The following is a 20,491-nucleotide window of genomic DNA, read 5'->3' as shown; positions in this document are numbered from 1 at the left end:
GATTTGGAAGTTTTGCTTCTGCATACAGTCTGTCTCCACTAAATTGACAAACTCCTTAAACATGAGTATCACATTTGATAGCACTTTCTTAATCCCTTCAACTAGCCTGGCACATAGTAGGTGTGCAGTAAACACATTCTTAATAAATGAAGGAGAGACGTTGTCAAACACCATCATCTGGTGGCTAGAGATCACTTTCATCCATAAGTACACTTAACTAGAATAAATAAGTTCATTTCTTTTTGTTTTGTTTTTAATCATTTTTGCTTTCCGGTTTTTCAACTTCATTTTATATTTTAAAAATTCCCTTTCAACATTTTAAACCACAATCTCTGTTTCCAGTGCTATGGGCCCCAGGGGCAGGCATAACTCAACAAATAAAGGAGATTTCTGAATCGATAAGTCATAATGAGACCACTGAGTGAAAACAATGTGCATTTTCACTTTTTTGAGGCCTACAGCTTCTGGAACTGCTGGTAACAGAGGCTTGATGCCCTGGGCTGAGAGGCAGGTGCCAGGCTTTGTCTGAATTCCAGCCTGCTGGATGGGCTGTCCCCCAGGAAGTCCTCTCTGGGGCTAGAATCCTGCAGGAACTGGGGAAGAGCTGTTTGCACAGACTCCAGCTGTAGTGCCTGTGAGATGCCTGAGACTCTGGGACAGCAAGTTATGTGGGCAGAGTAGGGTTTCAGGGTCAGATAAACCTAACCGAGAAGTCCTATCTCTGCCACTCACATGATGCGTAACTTCAGAAGCTTGCTTAATCTTTCTGAGCCTCAGTGTCTTCATCTGTAAAATGGGAAGACTCATAACACCATATCATTCTGGTATCCTTATAGTAACCTATATGGCTATTTTGAGGCATAAATGATTGAATGAGATAATGCATGTAAAGTTTCTCTTACCTACCATGAATTCAATAAAGGTTAACTTCGAACTCCTCCCCCGTGTCACATTCCACTCTCCCACTCACCCAAAGGGATTGCTTAGACCACCCACCTGCTCCCTCTAGTTGCTTCTGCTGAAACTTCCCCCTGATGAGTAAGAAAAGTGGCATTTAGTATAACTCGCTGTCTAGCCAGTGCCTGCCTGCCACATGGCAGATACTCAGTGAATGATTCTTAAATGAATGGATAGATATGGGGTGTATCTTATACCAGCCCTAGGCCTGTTTGTCCATAATAGGACCCATTCCTTACCTTCTCCCACTCTAGTGTGCATTGCAGGTAACTTACCCCTGCAGGTTGTGTTTTTCAGGCTCTCCTGTCAGCTATTTAGGTTTAGCCAATGACATGCACTGGGAGATTGGAGAGAAGGAGAAAGGGAGAAGCCAGGGTATTACAACTACAGTTGCCTTCCTTAGCAGCAAGGGAAGCACCTCCTTGCCTCCAGCTCCTGCTAGAATCCCACTGTGGCTTCAGGTTCCAGCAGGTGGCCCCAGCTCCTGAGCACTGCCAACTCCACCACCTCCCTCCATCCCTTCAGCCCAAGGGCAGGCAGTGTCTCCTTGTTGCTGCTTATCTCTGAGTTTCTCCACTCTCTTCTATCTGGCTGCTCAACTCTTCTGTCACCCAGGCAACCACTTCTCAGTAGTTAATTCCCTCTGCTGGGTATATTTGAAGTGGTTTCTAAGATTGTGCTTACACCCGCTTTGGAAACAGGAGCGACCGAACTCAGAGTTAAGAGAACTTCACTCCTCTGTGCTCTACCATTCACTGGCCATGTGGCCAGTCAGGCTTTCTGGAGCCTCAGTTTCCTCATTTGTAACAAGGGCTAAAAGAACCCATCCTACTTCTCTCCCACAGGGTCACTGTGAGAACCCAGTGAGGTCATCCAATTATACCTTTTCCATGTACTACTGAGTACCTGCTGTATGTCAGGACCTTTTAAAGGTGCAGGGGATGGAACAGGGAATAAGGCATAATGTCCCAGTTCTCAAGGGGGTTTTGGTTAATTGCAATAAATGTGCCTTGTAAACTGCAGAGTGCTGTATAATTCTAAGAAGATAAGCTGATCTGACCTCCGTGACTCCCAGAAAACCCTTGGGGATGTCCAGAGCTCTCCAGCCCACATCTTAGGGACCCACCATTCCTGCCCTAGAGGAAGGTGAACTAGGATGCAGTGACTGCACAATGATATGTGCACAGTGACCTGGATAGCAAACCAAGGTCCCTCCTCCCAACCAGACCCAACCAATGTTCCACTTGTGTGTGTCTATTAGCGTGTCAGAGCTCACTTAATTAACTGTAAAGGATTATCCTGATTCTTCTGCTGTACTAGTTTTCTTTTAATGGTTTTTATTTGGTGTTAGTTGAAGTAAGCATGCTATCAAATAAAGCCTGCAAATCTTGTTTATGTCTAGATTGTGTTTGAAAAGGTATCCTCTATAACACAATTTTTAGTTATTGATGACCTCTTTTATAATGATTTAGTCAGCCTCACTTTAATGATAGTATCGATAACAATATATGGCTGACATTCTATCTCTAACAATACTCCAAGGGGCAAATGAAAAGCAATTTGTGCATGTGTGGAAGATAGGTAAACTTGCTGTTTTTAAACAACATGAAAATGGAGTATATTAATCCAGATGCAACACTCTCCTGTCCTGAGCATTTTTATATGGTCTCTCTCACATTGTCCTATGAAGCAGGTATTTCCATCCCCATTTTAATGATTAAATCACTAAGACTTAAAGAAACAGGTGACTAATCCAGTTAGGTAATGACGAAATCAGGAGGGAAGGTAGAAAAATGAGAAATACTTACCTCCCTGAGCCTCCACTTCCTCTTCTATAAATGGGAGCAGTAACTGAGGGTGGTGTTGAGAGTTAAATGAGAGTAGCACAATGCCTGATATGCAGTCATTAATAAACAGTAGTTCTAAAGGAGGACATTAGCTGCGTAAGGCCTCTTATCAACCATCCCCTTGATTTCTGCTCTCTCTGCAGACGACCATTCCCGGGTGAGGCTGCTGGTGCTGGATGGAGACCCGCACTCTGACTACATCAATGCCAACTACATTGACGTGAGTGTCTTAATGGGGCTGGGGGCTGGGGCTGGCTTTTGCAGGCTCAAGATCTGTGGTTTACCCCAAACTCTCCTCCAGAAGGTGGCCCTTCCAGAGCAGTCTGGATCCTCCCTGATATGTGGAACTAGTGTAACCCAAGTTGACTGTCCATCTACCACTGCATCCACTTTCAGGCTGGCTGTAGTAGCCTGCTCTATGGGGCCTCAGGACAACTGTTAGTCTTACTCATTCACCCCATTTATTCATTTGTATATATGTCTGTTGATCCATTCATTCATTCACATAAAAGCACGACCATTTATGCCACAAAAATTTTAAAGTGCCTACTGTAAAATGTATACTAGATGCTATGGGAACCATAATGCTAATAATACCACGGTCTCTACCCTTTAAAACCTTAGCAGGGAGATAATGCGCACATCAATAATTCCAGGGCAAAGTAGAAATTGGTAAGTGTCAAAAGTACAGATAACATGCTGCAGAGATTCAGAAGTAGGGAAAAATATCACTTCTCCCATCAGGAGTGCAAAATATGATGTGAACCAAAGCTTCAGGCACAGATATGATTTAAAATCAAAGAGAGGGAAGAGGGGCCTCTGGTTAGAGAGAATAGCACAAGCCAAGATGGAGCAACTGGCCAGGAGATACATAGCAGCTCCATTTGAGGGGAGCAGAGAATATGTAACAGGAATAATGGAAAATATTGTTGGGGCTACATCAGTGAAGATTAAATGCTCAAACTTAGGAAGTGGGACTTTATCCCATAGACAAGAGGAAGCTATTAAAACTTTTTTATCAAGGAGGTGACCAGCTCAGAACTGAGCTTTGGCATGATTTATCTGCTACCAAAGATAAGACAGATCCGAGGGAAGAAATTCTGGAATTAAGACAACTACAATCAATAAGGAAAGAGGCTGCTTCAATATTCCAGAGACGACTGAGGAAGAGACTAAACTCAAACAGGAGCCAAGAAGGGTATGCATGGAAGTGAGAGAATTTGCTAAGCAAGAGCATGACTGCTGAGGTCAGAAGGACAACCCAATGTGACTGATTCAAGCCATGCATCTCAGGACCTCAGCTCACAGTCCATGGGTCTTGAAGAATGGCACAGAGATTCATACTGGTCCCCTAGACTCTCAAATGTATTTATAGATAGGCTATGAAGTGTAGTGGTGCAGTTTGTGAATTCCCCCTTAATCTAGACTAAGCCAGGTGAGTTATTAACTCAACAAATACTTATTGAGCCTTGTATTGATCATTGGACTGCTTGCCCTCAGATCTATTTTGTGTCCTTCCCTGTTCTGCCTTGCATTGCAGGGTGTGTGTGTGTGTGTGAGAGAGAGAGAGAAAGAGAGAGAGACAGACAGACAGACAGACAGACACTGGAGGATGATGGAAGGGCAGTATATTCTCCATCTCACTCCCTTCCTTGGGCAGCAGCTCCAGCAGTGGCTGTACCCTGTCTGTGGCTCCATCTTTCCTCAAGCAGGCCTGCCATAGTCCAATCTCCTGCCAGTCAGCCTGCTGGGGCTCTGGTTATTTCTGGTTATTTCTGGACTCTGGACTCTAGTTATTTCTCCCTCTCCTGTTCTCCCACTAGTTCTAAGGGTTGGTTGCAGCCTACTCCTGTCCCTGATCTCTGGGTTGCCCCACTATTCTCTGTTTGGCATCTTGGCTCCTCCATCACTTGTGTAACCAGCTCCCCATACTGAATTGCCTCTGTCTGAAACACATAGACTGGTTTCTGTTTCCCTAACTACACCCTAATTAACAAAGGGCCTACTACATGGCCAAGAACTGAGGCTGCAACTTCAGTGGAGTTGAAGATGAACACCGTCTCTGCCACCATAGCCCTTCCAGGAAAGTTCACAGGAGACAGCCAGTTCTGAATAGCTTTTCTCCAGCCCAGAGCAAGGCACTCTGAGCATGCATCCATCAGGCCAAGCAGCCTTTCCTTCATACATCCAGTATTCAGTTCACAAACACAGAGCAGACCCTCCACTGTGTATGGGAAATACTGACTTTTAAGACCAGGTCTCTGACCTAAAAGGGACTCAAATCTGGTGAGGGAGTCAGATAAGAAAATAGACCTTCACAGAGCAGGGGCTGTGGGACCATAAAGGAAAATCAAAGCTTCAAGTTGGTGGGAAAGGGAAGTAGCCAGTGGAGGCTCCCTGGAGGAGGTGATGTCTCAGTTCTGCCTTGAAAGATGACTTAGAGCCAGCCAGGCAAGAAGGGTTAATAGTAACCTAAGAATTACTGATCACCTTTCATGTACCAACATCACCTTAACTAGTATCACAACTTCACAAGGTAAGTACCACTACTACCCATTTCCAGATGAGTAAGTGAGTCTCTTAAGATTATATAACTTGTCCAGGATTATACTGCTAGGAGGTAGGGGAGGAGGGAGCAGAAATTTGAGTCAAGAGTACCTCTCCCACCATACCCTGCTGTCTTTAATAATCACAGTGAGCAGTGACAACACCAACTGGCTCTTAATGAGTCACTCTTGGGGTCCTATGATGGGTGGCTTAAGTAAGTCAGCTTATCAAAACTTCTTAACAACCCTTCAAGGTAGGTGTTATCATTCCCATTCTCCAGATGGGGAGGGCTAAGGTTTAGAGAAATCACAAATATGTCTCAGGCCATGCAGCTGGTCAGTGGCAGAACCAGGATGGGAACCAGACCTGAATGGCTCCCAGTTTAGCACTCTTTCTCCTTCCCCTCCCCCCCCCGCCACTCCCAGACACCGCCTTGTAGCCAACACACAGCAAGGACCGAGTCAGCATATATTGATGCAGGTTGAATTGATTCCTTCCATTTCTCCTCGACCTTGTCTATGGCTGCGTGGATATGACCCTAAGGACCACAGCCCACACAGGGTCTGGCATGCCTGAGTTTCTGTATCTGGCATTCATCATTTGACTAGAATCCCCCAACAAAAGTCATTTTCCTAGATAGGCACTCAGTCCAAAGTTGAATGAGCATCTGACTACAGTCAGGGCCAAGATACACTTTGGTATTTTATAGGCAACAAACGAAATTGCTTTAAATGCAAGTTAATCTCTACAACACCACTGCTAATTATGCCTCTGATTCATTTCCTGTTTTATCATTGCAAGGCATGTTTCAAGCCTTTAAAGACAGGAAACCAGAGCTGTAGGTTAAGAGCACTGTCCAAGGTCACACAACTGAACTTCAGTTCTCTGCCCACTTAGGACACACCACGACCTTCTTCTTCTGTCTGTAATAGGTTAGGCAGACAGGGCAAATGGCCTCTGTTCATGCTGTCTTATTATGGGATATTGAACTCCAGGCTCAATCTCAGTGGTTAGAATCCAGGGCCAATAAAGTCATGAATCTGGTCTGTGTTGAAGACCTGGCTGTTGAATCCAGGCCTTTTTGATTACTAGCTTTATGATCTTGGGTAAATTACTTAATCATTCTGATATCTATAAAATGAGATAATGGTGCCACCCCACAAGTGTGCAATTACTGATGTAAAGTATCTGTCATGATCCCAAAAGGAAACATAGGCTTCCTCAAAGTGGGTACCCAGGGAAAGTTTAATAAGGATGTGAACAGGATTAAGAGAAACCAGTAGGGTAGGGTGCAGTATCACTAGGCTAACAATAGTAGGGAGTCCTTACCAGCCCTAGACCCAGATAAGGGAAGAGAGTAGCTATGAGAGAGGGCTGCCCTTCAAGAACTGAAGCCCTTGATTGAGTGACAAGGTCAAGCAAGGCATGGAGACCTGGCAGGGAGGAACCTAGAAGAACATATGCCCCAACCTCCTCCTGGCCTCTGAGTTCCTGCTTTTGTTCCCCATTGACTAAACCCAATTTGAAGCAGAAAGAATAGGAGCCCATGGCGCGATCCATGCAGAGCAGACCATGGAAGGAAAAAGGGGAAGTGGAGGGACAAAGGGAAGAAAACCAACCACAAGCAACTCCTTGCACAGTTACCACTATAGGGTGAAGAGTAGAGGAACTCCATTAATTGTGAACCAACTATATACTCCAGCAAAGATAAAATTCCTGGGGTCTCTATAGGGATTCCTGGCAAAACAGTACTCCAGACAGCTAACTAGGTCCTCACTCCATCACCCTGGTCTCCAACCCAGCCACAATCCTTCCTGGCTCTCTAAAGAGCTAACTGCCCATGCTAGAATCATTTCTCTACAATTGGATCTTGACGATTCATTAAAATAACTCCATTGGGATAATGAGCTGAATGGGGCCAGCCCTGTCTCTGCCTCCGGAGGCCGTGGTCTGTTACTGTCTGAACCATCCCGCTGGCAGGTTTGTTTGCACACCCGAAAATGTATTGGCCACTTAAATCTGTTATAAATTACCAGCCTGGAAATAAATATCGTATCTGGGTCCCCAGTAAGTAACAGATGCATGAGTGCAGAGTGAGATAAATGCGTTTTGGATGCAAACCTCTTTCCCATTGCTCACAGACAGATGGAGGCAGGCCCAGTGCTGGTTTGCAGTCAATCTGCGTGCTGTGTAGGTGGGACTTAAATGAACTCAAAGTTCTTTTAAGGTTAGGAAGTTTTCTGTACTCGCTCTTGGCGAATCCCCAGAGGAGCCCCAATTGAGCAGTACATTTCCTTTTATCTCCTTTGCTGAGGAGTCTCGTGGTTAGAATGTTTTCTCTTTGGGGACTGCGTGGGTTTTTGGAAGCCAAGGAGGGTCTCTTTACTCAGATGCAGCGTGGGAACAGGCACACAGCATACGTACATTCAGTCAATATGAATTTTTCAAGGCCAATGGCCCAGGCTGACTTGTAGGTGCTGGGGACATGGCCATGAGCAAGCCAGCCCTGGCTTCGTGGAGCTCCCATTCAACTGGGGGAGCGTGTAAATGAAGACAGAATAGTATGCTATTTGGTGATAGGTTATCTAACAAAAAGTAAGCCAGAGAAAGTGGAAAGAAGCTGATGGGGTGGTCAGAGATGAACTCTCCACAGACGTGATTGACAACTGAGCAGAAGCTTGGATGGAGCGAGAGAGCAAGCCACTCAGGTACCTGGGGGCAGACATAGCAGGCACGGGGAATGGCCAGTGCTAAGGCCTCTGGATGGACATGTGATCCCTATCTCTGAAGAAGAGCAAGAGCCAGTGGATGATGAAAGAATGGCAGAGAAACTGGGAACATCACTGAAAGGATGAAATAGAAATGACAAGAGGTGTCAAGATGCCCAAACTAGGTTTAAGGAGCCAATCAACCACCACCTCCTCTGAGGGGACCCTCCTTGGCTGTTCAATTCCCATGGGTACTCCACAGAGTCCCCACATCTTCCCATTAGTAGCCTTTACCCCAGTCTGTTGATGTCTATAAGTTGCTCAAAAGCAAAGTCCACATTCATCGGGTCCACTTTTGTATTTCCAGTGCCTTGTACATAGTAGTAGGTGCTTAATACCTGTTGATTGACAGTGAATAACTGTGCAAACAAATGAATTCACAAAATAGAGAATCCAAGCCATCTAACTCCACAACTAAAATGTGAATCTCTTGCTCAAAATGTTATCTCACTGAATTTCAAGCACATTAGAATCTTCCAAATCACAGCTTCCTCCAGGGTCTCTTTTTCTTCCAGCCTGAGCATTAAGAGGATGCTCCAACTTCAGCTCAAAAACATTCATACATGTATTTCACCAACCAGACTGCTGAAAACTGCACCCAGCTCTGGGTGGCATGTCCCATGTCCCAGGAGGAGAAAGGTACAAAAAAATTTACTGCAGCACATGGAATTGTATTCACTGAGCATATACAAAGCCCTACTGGGCCACTCAGGAGGAATGAGTCAGCTCTGCATCCCAGAGGAGAGCATATTTCAAGAGCAGCTTGGTGAGGCTGAAGCACAGGGTGCATGGGGTTGTAGGAGTGGACAAAGAGGGACAGCTGGAGGTGAGGCTGGAGATGAAACTGGAGACAGATGACTAGTCCCAAGGTAAGGCATTTGGCATTACCATGCAGACAATAGGGAGCTACTGCAGGCTTATAAGCAGGGAAATAACACACTCAGTGTGCAAGAGGAAGCTCATGGGGTTAGGAAGCAGCAAGGCTACAGAGTGAAACTGCAGGCAGGGAGGCCAGCTAGTGGTTGGTGCTGTGGCCTCAGCCAGGGAGGATGAGGGCTGTGGGAATGAGTGATGGGAATGGCAGAAGAGGGCAGACTTGAGAAACTGCATCTTTCCAGGATCTAGGGGACTATTTTCTATTCCCAAAGCTACTCAAGAAAACCCTTGGGTTTAATTCTTTCTTTTAGCCTGAGCAGCCCTGTCCACTTGACTTGGAGGAAGGGATAGGTCTTCCTACCCCTTGTGTCACAGGGAAGGGCTCAGTTATTACATTAACACAAAGAAGGTCTCATCACCCCAGTGTCCCCTGAGAGGCCTGCATACACTTTTAGTCTTGATAGGCACTCAGTAAATAAATGTTTGCCAAATAAACAATAAAATAACAATAGCAAAGACATATATGTTAAATCTTAGAATAGTGCCTGGCACATAGTAACTGTTATATATCAACTCATTTAATCTGGTCAACAACACTATGAGGTAAATACCATTATCCCCATTAATTTTTTAATTTTATAGATTTAGAGAGTACAAGTGCAGTTTTGTTACTGTATGTATTGCACAGTGGTGAAGTATAGGCTTTTAGTGTAACCATCACCTGAACAGTATACACTGCACCTATTAAATTGTTTCTCATCCCTCTCACCACCCTCCTACCCTGCCAACCTTCTGAGTCACCAATGTCTACGATTCCACACTCTACATCCATATGTACACATTATTTAGCTCCCACTGTAAGTGAAAACATGCGGTATTAGACTTTCTGTTTCCGGGAGTTTTTTGCTTAAGATAATGGCCTCCAGGTCCATCCATGTATCCATGTTGCTGCAAAAGTCATGATTTCATTATTTTTTATGGCTTAGTAGTATTCCATGGTACACATATATATACACACACACCATGGAATACCACATCTATATATATATATCTCTTCATATATGTCCATATATATATGGAATACTATATATATATATATATATATATAATTTCTTTATTCAGTCATCCATTGAGATGGACACATAGGTTGATTTCATATCTTTGTTATTGTGAATTTTAAAACTGAGGCACAATGAGACTAAGTAGCTTGCCCTAGACCACACACCCTAGAAGGGACAGAGCCAGCGTTCAAACCCAGGCAGCTGAGTTCCGGAGTCCATGGTATGCATAACCACCATGCTGTGTTGCCTGCCTAGTTGGTTTGTCAACAGCTTGTTGATTGGGTATTTGCTGTGAGTCTCACATTGTGCTGAGCTCTGTGAGAAAAAAAATTTTAAGCTTAGTAGGGAGTGTTTGTCCTTAAGAAACTAACAACCTCACTAAGTACATAGGATTCCTCAAGCACAGAGTTTTAGTAGGGCTGTTGATTGCTCTGTGGTTAATCCAACAGTTCTGGTCATGACATTGCCCCTGGATTGGTGCCAACCTCCAACTCTAGAGCAGGCCCAGCAATTGGAAGGTGCCTGCAAAATCATTATCGAGCAAGTGAAACACAAAGGTGGAGAAATGTACAAGGGACTCAGAAACTTGTCTTTGTATCAGAAAGTGGGTCTAGAACTTTAGAGATGCCACATCTGTGGCACCATAAGCCATACAGATGGCAGTTCTATTTCCTGAAGAAAGTGGCCTCGAGGCAGTTCATCTACCTCAACAGGACAAAAAGACTGGTCAGCAACATCTAAGACAAAGACAGATGTTCATCAAACTTTAGGACTTATTTTCTCTGGACATGGTTAACCACAAAAGCTAAGTGGATTTCAGGACTGTCAACAATCTCCCAATTGATAGGCTCTAAAATTGGCATCTGTGTTCTTTAAAAATTTTATTCATCTATTCATTTATTCACTCATGTATTTATTTAACAAATATTAATTGCATTCAGTGTTCTGCACTAAATGCAGGTCTGTCTCCAAAACTTAAACTTCTACTCAATATGACTGTAACTGGAAAGAGGACACTCCATGTATGCCATGTCCAGGCAAAAGAGGGGTCACCTTCAACCTCTTGTCCAGTGATGAAGGTTATGGGGCAGCAGGGTACTCCCCAACCAGAGTACAGCAGGGCCTACTGTAGTGCTCTGAAATGTACAGAGAAATTAGAAACTGGTCTTTGTATTTGCAGGTATCTTTATGGGTCTCCCAGGTCACCCTTCCATAAGGTCTTCTCCGTACCTGGGACTTCAATTCCAAGCCCAGGAATGTTGGCATAGAGAAGCAATGTGGGATACTTCTCAATTTTCTTTTTCTAATTGTTACTAATGGAAGAAGTCAACAATTGAATTGTTTTCTTCCTTTTCCTTCTCTGGGTGTCCCATATGGTCTTGTACAGTGTTCTTCATATAATCATGGCTCAAGAAAGACTTTTTGGTGGACGATGCTCCCCATAAACCTGGAAACTCCTTCTCTACCTGTTTTTGGGTGCATAAGGATAAGCAATGCCCATCCAATCTTTGCTCCCAGTGCCACTGGCTCCAAGGCAAGCCTATGTAGGCACCTCACAAGTAACTATAAAAATAGCTAGCATTTAGTGACTTACTACACACTTTATGTGCAATATCTCATTTAACCTTTGCCACTTCTCTGGGAATAACTGATGCTGTTCTCATTTTGCCCATGAGAAAATCAAGACTTGGAGAGGATGTTTATTAATACTGTGCTGTTTACAAGCTTTGACAACAGACTCTTCACAGTGCTTTTCTCCTGTTATCCAGGGATACCATCGACCTCGGCACTACATTGCGACTCAAGGTAAGTGCCCTCCCTCCACCTAGTGCCTCAGAGAGGCTTCAGGGGTCCCAGGGGAAAGGGCTCTCTTAACTGCAAGGCTTGTCCTCTCCTCCTATATCTGTTACTCCAACCCTCCTTTTCACTAAACAGCCCTGGAGGAGAGGAATGAGTTTCCACCAGCAAAGAAGCCACGGAGGGGTAGGCTGAAGAATCTCCAGAGGTCCTTGAGATTGTTCATTTGTTTATTTGGGAAGGAAAATGGTGGCAAGTTTCACTATAGGAAAAAGGCCCATGAGTGACAGAGCAAGGAGCTTCACTAGGTCAGGAGGGAGAGGCCCAAGCAGGTGCCATCAACACCTACCAGGGCCGGAGCTGATGGTGCCTTATCTCCACGATAGGTGCATGCCCATAACAGATATGCAGCTGGCTGCCCTAGAAAGTAACTTGGCAGTGCGTTTTCAGAAGGCTTAAAAATGATCATACCTTTCAAACCCTTCTGGAAAAAAATCCTGCAGATAATTATATATATAGACAATGACGTATATAAGAACATTATTCACGGTGTTATCTATAATAGGAATAAAAAAGCGAAAAATCTTAAATGCCCAACAACTGGTACATTGGTTACATAAAGTGTGTTACCACCATATTATAGAAAACCTTGCAGCTATTAAAACTATTACGCTTGGTAAGAATGTTTAAGGGCATCAGAAAATGCATATAATAGGTCTGATGCTTATTACAGTAAATACACACATATACATATAAATATAGAAAAATGGTATTCAAACTTTTATATCAAACACATGTATTACTTTTGTAATTTTAAAAATGATAAAGGCCCGGGACATTGAAAGAGTAATTTCCAAGGAAAATGCTTTGGACTGTCAGAGCCTATTTTCTGCTCCTGGTCTTTTTTTTTTTTTTTTTTTTTTTCTTCCTTTCTGTTGAGGCCCTAGAGGAATGCCTCCAGCATTTGTCAAGCTCAAAATCAGGCATCTCCTGTTTTTGTTCTCAGCATCTGGCACCCTGCAGCTCTCTCCACCCCCCACCCCAATTGGCTTCCTGTCTCTCATGGAGGTTCTGGAGACCAATTTTCGAAAACTCCCTTAAGCCATAATACAGTCCAGATAAGGTGATAGGTGGAGTTGGTAGAAAGGGTCTGAGCAGGAGGAGGACAGAAGGGAGAGGAGAGGCTGCCAACATTTCCAGTAGATGCTGCGGATTGTGAGAGCTTGGAATGAGCCTTTCCCCATCCATACCCTAATCTGTCCCCATCAGGCTCACATGTCTCAGGCCCGTGTCTCAGATACTTGGTGTCTTAACAAGGATCACCTGGCCTCACTCCTGCTCACCAGTGTGGAGACTTGACCAACCGGAGGGACAAACCTTCTCAGCTGCTGCTTTGCACTTGCATTCTCTAACCTCACTGTCTTCTTCTCTGTTGGCAGGTCCGATGCAGGAGACTGTAAAGGACTTTTGGAGAATGATCTGGCAGGAGAACTCCGCCAGCATCGTCATGGTCACAAACCTGGTGGAAGTGGGCAGGGTAAGCCTCTCCTGCACTCGCCTGGGCAGAGGATGCTGGAGATGCACTCTCGAACATCTCTTTGTTCCATGCATTGTGCTAAGTGCCTCCTAGTCAATATTTCACCCTCACGGCAACCTACAAGGGAGATGTCATCACTCCTATTCCACATTCAAGCAATGTCCTTTCCCTTCAAATCCCCTTCATCCCTTTTTACACCCTCACTCTCCGTTGATGATGTCATCTCATATATTTTGAGGAAATTAAAACCATCAGTCATTCACTCCCTCATTGTCACACCACAATCCTACTTGTATCTACAACCGTCCTCTTGTTCTTCTCCTCTGCTGTCAGATTTGACTATAAGAAATGGCTGTTTCTGTTGACCCAAATGGTCGAATGTCAACTGTTTCTTATGGCTCAGCCTAACACAACAGAAGCCATGTCTCTGCCCTTCCAAAGGCAAGCATAGTGCCTGGATCACAGATTCTACTCAATAATTTTTTTTCATTTTTCCCTTTCTCGCTTGCAAAATAAGTCTCTTTCTCATTGCCAAATTGTTCCCCTTAGCATACAAACATGCTCAGTACCTTCCATCTTAAAAAGAAAGGAAAAGGTAAATAAAAAGTATTTTCTTGTTCCCTCTTTTCTGCCAAACTTTAAAGACTCACAGAGTGGCTCTGTTTCTTCACTCATGTTCTCTTCTACCCACCCCAGCGTAGCTCCTCCCTCCATCCCACCAATAGTGATATTGTCAATATCACTCGCATCCTTCATGTCGACAAATCCAGTCTCCACTTCTCTCTTCTCATCTTACTCAATCTCAGCAGCATCCAACCCTTTGCTACCCGTTCTTCTTCCCCTGACCTCTAAATCTTGATGTTCTTCAGGGCTCAGATCTTGGTCTCCTGCTCTGCTCCATCTCAACTCTCTCTGAAGTGGTCCTCAACTACTCCTGGGGCTTAGAAATGGGACTGCTATTCCCAGCTTGCTTTTGCCTACTTAGTTAACTCTGGCATGTGGGTGGGCTGCTGAGTTTAAAGGCAAGGTGTACAAACACTAGAATTAAAAGGGCTCTCTACACATCATATGAACTAACTAAAATGTGGGCAGGTAAGTTTTTGTTTGGGTAAGAAACAGATAATTCATAAAGATGAATTCTGGCCTCTGCGACGATGGGAAGGAGACAATCTGGGCTTTCGTAATCCAATAAAGGGGTATGGACATCTCAGGGCCTAATGGGAATTTAGGACCAGGTGAGACTTTATCCATGAGTCCACCCTTATCTAGTCCATCACTCAATTTTACAGATGAGGAAACAGACCTAAAGGGGTAGAGTACCTACCCTGACGTCACTCAGCCAAAACCTAGGCACAAAATCTGACACTGGACTCTCATTCCAGTGCTTGTGGTCACTCCACTCAGACTGTTCCCCAGGGACCCAGGCCCAGGGTGCAGCTACTGTGGACATAAAGGCCAGCCCAGGATTCAGGGATTCAGAGGCAAATTCCAGCCTGTTCTACAATATATCCCCCATTGGAAACAGATTCCCTTGATGGATAGACCATAAATCTAAATTGGATTTGGGGAGGAAAGCAATCTCTTCGATAAACTCCTGCTAGTGCCAAACACTGTGCCAGGTGCTTATTGTGCATTACCGAAACTTACAACAATCATAGGAGCCCATGTTCCTAGTTATTATTCAAGTGCCCTGGGTTTGCATCCTGGCCCCGTCCCTTACCAACAGTTGACCTTGGGCAATTTTCTTAGCTTTCCTATGCTTCCTCGTCTGCAAAATGGGGATGATAATATCTACTTCATAAAGTTGTGTTGATAAGTCATTAGAATAATACATGTAAAGTATTCGCAGAACACTTTGTGAGCCATGGTAGACAGAGTACACAGTCAGTAAATGTTAGCTATCATTATCGATAGGAAGCTGAGGCTCAGAGAGGTTTCAGCACTTTCTCGGGCCACCCAGATACTGAGTGTTAGGACCAAACAATGAATCCATTTGCCCCCATGCCCTGTTGCACTATACCAGTGTTTCCCTAAGTGGGTTCCATGGGATGCTAGTCTGCAGGATGATTAGTGAGAAGAGGGTTCCATGGTTAAATACGTTTGGGAAATGCTGCGTCCTCTGTGCCCCTTTTGGAGAGTCGCAAAACACAAAACACATTAGCACTAGCGTGAGAAAGAAGCTGAATAGTCCTGTAGCGAAGCTGCCTATTTAACTGTGTAATACAGCATTTCCCAAACTCATTTGACCACAAAACCTTTTTTTGTTTGTTTTTTTGTTTCTTGTTTTTTACCTAACACCTATTAGCACCCAGCGGAACACACTGTGGGAAATGCCACTCTAGGCCGTGCGGCGTCCCCCGGAATGGTAATCATGCTTTTGTTCTTTTAAGGGGAAAACCATGATCTCTTTTTCATCCATGAGTGCGACTTAAACAGTCGACTGGGGGATGGCTTGCTCGCGTCCAGGGTCAGAGAGGAACTGCGCATCTTCCCTTGGAGTCCAGCAGCTACCATCCTTTTCCCAACCAAGAGCCTTTCTCCTTCCAGACCCCCAACTGCCACCTCTTAATGATGTCCCCCTCCCAACCACTTCTGCTTCCACCTCCTATTTCCCACCTTTTATTCTCATCTTTGCTCAGCTGGTAATACTCAGCTGCTCCACCCTGACAGAGCAGAAAGGGGACTCAGTCAGTCCCCAAACTGGCCACATGGCCTTGGACAAGTCACCAAACCTCTGAACTTCAGTATTATTTTCATCTGTAAAGTGGGGACAATAACACCCACCTATCTCACCTTGTTCTATTTGATGACATAGTGTGATAATGCATTGGAAAGTTACAAGGAGCTTTGCAAAAGAAGGTACTACAATTATTTCTAATGGCTCCAGTGCCTCTGGGAGTGAGCTTGGCCCTGTGCAGCTTGCTGATCCCTGGCCAGCTGTGAACCCTGTGGACTGAAATGCCACCAAAGTCACCCTTGGGTTTATTTGGATGGGACGACCAGATGAGACAGCTGCTCACACTCAGCCATGTGCTTATGCATCCTTGTCTCTGTTCTGTCTCTGTCTCTGTCTCTCACTTGGCCACAGGTGAAATGTGTGCGATACTGGCCAGATGACACAGAGGTCTACGGAGACATTAAAGTCACCCTGATTGAAACAGAGCCCCTGGCAGAATACGTCATACGCACCTTCACAGTCCAGAAGGTAAGCTTCCCGGAGGCTGTGGGCAGCCGGTCCACCATGAGAGCCAGCTTGTTTGTTCATCCAGAACATGTGGTAACTGAGGGTCTGCTCTACGTCCAGCCCCATACTTGGCACCAGCAACAGATCAGCAATCACGGCAGACATGGGTCCTGCTACCAGGGATCCCACATCTAGTAGGTGGGGCAAACTGAATTCAATAAGCAAATCAATGAAATAACAACACATTGTGATAAAAGCCACACAGGAATATGCAAAGGATGGAGATAGAAATCCACAGCAGGATGGGGTGGTAGGAGAGGGCCTCTTAGCAGAGGAGGCATTTGGGCAGAGAATGAAGGAGGAGGAACCAGTGAAGGGTAGAAAGGAAAGAAGAGCTATCCCAGGCAGAAGGAAAAAACATGCAGTCTGGAGGGGAAAAAATGATCTCAACCTGTTCAAGGCATGTGGTCTCAACTGGGGGCATTTTGATCCCCCAAGGAATATTTGTAAATGTCTGGCAACATTTTTGGTTGACACAACTTGGGGGAGAAGGGTTAGGATGGTACTGGCACCTAGTGGGTAGAGAGGCCAGCGATGCTTATAAATATTCCACAATGCACAGGACAGCCTCCGACAACAAAGGATTATCCAGCCCAAGGCATCAGTAGTGTCGAGGTTGAGAAATGCTGGTCTAGACATTAAAAGGAGGCCAGGGCTGCACAAGCTTGGTGAGCAAGGAAGTGATTGCAAATAAATATATTTATAACATGTTATATAATAATTGCTATTCTATCATTACTATTATATCATAATGATAGCTAACACTTACTGAGCACTTACTGGACCAGGTACTTTTCTAAATGCTTTGCGTAGAGTAACTCAGTTAATCCTCCCAATAACCCTATAAGGTAAGCACTATTATTATCCCCATTTTACATATGAAGAAACTGAGACACAGAGAGTTTAAATCAGTCATCCAAAGTTGCCCAGCTGCAAGGTTGGTGCAACCAGGATTCACACCTTGGCTCCCGTAACACATTTCTCTTTCCATTACACCATAGGTTCCATTTCTCTAAAACCAATCACTTTAATAGACAATGTGGCCACAGGCTTAAGGATGCAAAAGCACTGGGACTTACATGCTTTGAGAGCTGTGCCCTTGAGGCTTTGACAAGTCCTTGCAAGGGCCAAAGCAGGCTGCTCTGCAGACTAGAGCCCGGCATGCACACAGTACTGTTCCAGCATACAGAGTGGCCTAAGACATACTGTTTGCCCCGGAAGCTCCCCCTCCAACCCCCAGGCTCCTAAAGTCTCAGGGTCTTTTTCATCTGAATCTGCAGTCCTGGGCGAAAAAGTCAGGAAGCCTGTGAACTCCCTCCACTAAGAGGAAGGAAACCATCGGTACTTCAATGTTGCCTTAGGTCAGGTTTTTTAGAAGCAGAGCCTGAGGCAAGGATTCAGAAACATGAGGTATATCAGGGGAGCTCTCCCAGGAGAAATTCCTAAGAGAGAGTGGGAAGCAGGAGAGGGAAGGAAAGACACCAACCAAGGACAGAGGCTCCAGTGAAGTCTAGCCTAGAGCTGATCCACAGGGAACCTCCAAGGATAAACTATGCCACAGAGTTGTCCCCCTTCAGGCGTGGAAGCCAGACTTCTGTGCTCCCACGTCAGTCAGTCTGCTGATCGTGGACCATCCACTGAGGGGTAACCTCCAGGGTGGGCCAGCCCCTGTCAGCTGAGGGCATGTCTCCAGAGAAGGGGACAATTGAAAGGCAGTAGCAACCAATAGTCCCTGCAGCTGAGGCCTGGAAGCACAGGCCCAAGGAAGAGAACCCAGGGGTACCAGTCTCATCTGCCACATCTGTGTTGAATGCCCGAGGATGGGATGAGTGACTGGGGACGTGGGCAGGGAGGCCTTGAGGAATTGCAGCTAGCAAACCATGTTGAGGCATTAAGGTCCTTTCTCGTGTTACATTTTCTTTGTCTTTTAAACAACCACGAGGGAAGATATTACTCCTAGGGAGATGCCCTTAAAAGACCCCAAGGGCCTCTGAGGATTAACTGGGCTTAGCCAGCCTCTTCACAGCACGCAGGCAGGCACTCAGCAAACATTACCTGCGATTTTAGCTCAAAATCGGTTCCTGAGCTGGGAACCTGGAAATAATAAACAGGGAGTGCTGTCTGCCCTTGAAGACAGCACAGTCGCATCAGGGAGAGAGGATCCTTGATAAATCATCACAGCACAGGTGGGAAGAGCTCGAAGGAAGGCTTCTTGGGACTGAATTGATTTGGAGGGTGGCGTGAAAAAAGTCCAAGTATTCTTGAAGCTTTCTCCTCTCTCACTTCAGCTCATCCATCATCACTGCCTTAATCTGGGCATCTGATTTCTCCCTCCTAACAGGACTGTCGGCCTCTAGTCCTGCCCCTATGTTAGTTTGGGTTTCCCAGAAGCAGCAGTCATTTGGGTGCCCTGGCTCATGTGTTTAGGGAGAGTTTGCAGGGGGAAGGCAGTGAGAGAGCCAGGATGGGATGGGGAAAGGAGCTGGGTGAGGAAGTGGCCTCAGCAGAGACTTGCTTCCACCTAACCCCATGGGAGCCCTGGAACATGAATGGTACTGCACACTTGGTCCAACCTTGAGGCAAAGGGGCCTCAGGTGCCCCCATAAGGGTAAAAAAAAATTCTGTTTTTCCCAGAACATTACTGGTTTTAGCACTGAAAGTCCCACGTACCGGGCAACCCCTCAGTCCTGGGCAGACTGAGCAAGTGGCAAGCCAGTTGGTCACTCTCCCTCTACTATCAGTCACTGAAGGATGCTGCCCCACCCAGCCACACCCCAGGGGAGGGGGGTTCCTGTTCAGCTGAGAACAGTTCTCTTCAGAAGAGGGTAACTGTGAGCTGTGTGTGCAGCCACGACTCAGAAAAGGTGGCAATGAGTCCACTGGCCCAGTGATGGGGATCTGAGTGGGCACCAATAGTGCCCTCTCTGCAACCCCCGATCCACCCACCTGAATCCATCCTTCATGTAGCAGGATGCAGCCTCCTAAAATGCAAGTCTAATGATGCACTTCCTCTTGTGTGGAACCGTCTGTGTAATCTCCCTGTAGCTTCCCAATGCCTTTGAGATAAAGTCCAAAGGCCTTAATGTAGATTCAAGGCCTTCTGGGATCCAGCTCTCATCTATTCTCCTGCACCCCCAGGCCTGTGGTCTCCCATGGCCTGACTTCCACTTGCCTCTAGCATTGCCCTGGGTTGCTAGTGATTCTCTGCACACACCATGCTAAGCCCTGTCCCCAGGCCTGTGCCCATGCTGTCCCCCTGCCTTGGATTCCCTTCCTCTTCTCCCGTCAACTGGGTCATACTCACACATCACTATATTAGAATGATTAAGAGTGCAGACTGTGGAGACAGACAGCCAGGGTTCACATGGTCCCTTTACAACTTACGAGTTGTACTGTGACCTTGGGTGTGTCACTTAACCTTGCTTAGCCTCAGTTTCCTGATCCATCAAATGGAGATAAAAATATAGGGATTTATATCAGGATTAAATAAGTTAGCATGTTGAAGTGTTCAGAAGAGTGACTGGCACACAGTAAATGCTTAGTTAATGTTAGTTATTATTTTCACTATTAGTTTGTTTCAAGATTCAGGTCAAGCATCACCTCCTCCAGAAAGCCTTCTGGGATTTCTCTTCTCCTAAGATCAGGTTAGCAGGCACTCCTTTATCCACTTCAATAGAATTACCCACTTGGGCGTCTGCCTCCCCGACAAGGCCATGAGCTGTTCCAGGGACAGGAGCTATGGCTTTTATTCTCACCTTCCGAGTACCTAGCACAAGGCTGGGAAGGCTGGGCACAGGTCACAGTTGGTAAATGATTTTTCACTGAAGGAATGAATAATCAAACAGACTCTTCCTATT

At 45.4% G+C, this 20,491-nt stretch overlaps 1 protein-coding gene across 13 annotated transcripts in view; it reads left to right on the top strand.

The window, feature by feature from the left end:
• Positions 1-20,491, top strand: part of PTPRT (protein tyrosine phosphatase receptor type T) — a 1,128,501-nt gene that overhangs the window by 1,069,400 nt on the left and 38,610 nt on the right. For 7 of the 13 annotated variants that reach the window (XM_054674440.1, XM_009437253.5, XM_016937933.4 and 4 more), the window contains 5 exons: positions 2,948-3,024; positions 11,826-11,862; positions 13,293-13,390; positions 15,696-15,755; positions 16,479-16,595. In XM_054674440.1, the coding sequence (XP_054530415.1) occupies positions 2,948-3,024; positions 11,826-11,862; positions 13,293-13,390; positions 15,696-15,755; positions 16,479-16,595 (389 nt within the window). The remainder of the gene's footprint in view (positions 1-2,947; positions 3,025-11,825; positions 11,863-13,292; positions 13,391-15,695; positions 15,756-16,478; positions 16,596-20,491) is intronic. The other 6 variants (XM_003316939.5, XM_054674441.1, XM_003316940.4 and 3 more) reach the window with 1 other exon arrangement.

Source organism: Pan troglodytes, chromosome 21 (genome assembly GCF_028858775.2).
Source record: "Pan troglodytes isolate AG18354 chromosome 21, NHGRI_mPanTro3-v2.0_pri, whole genome shotgun sequence".
NCBI lineage: Eukaryota > Metazoa > Chordata > Mammalia > Primates > Hominidae > Pan > Pan troglodytes.
This window is presented reverse-complemented; position numbering and strand designations above follow the sequence as displayed.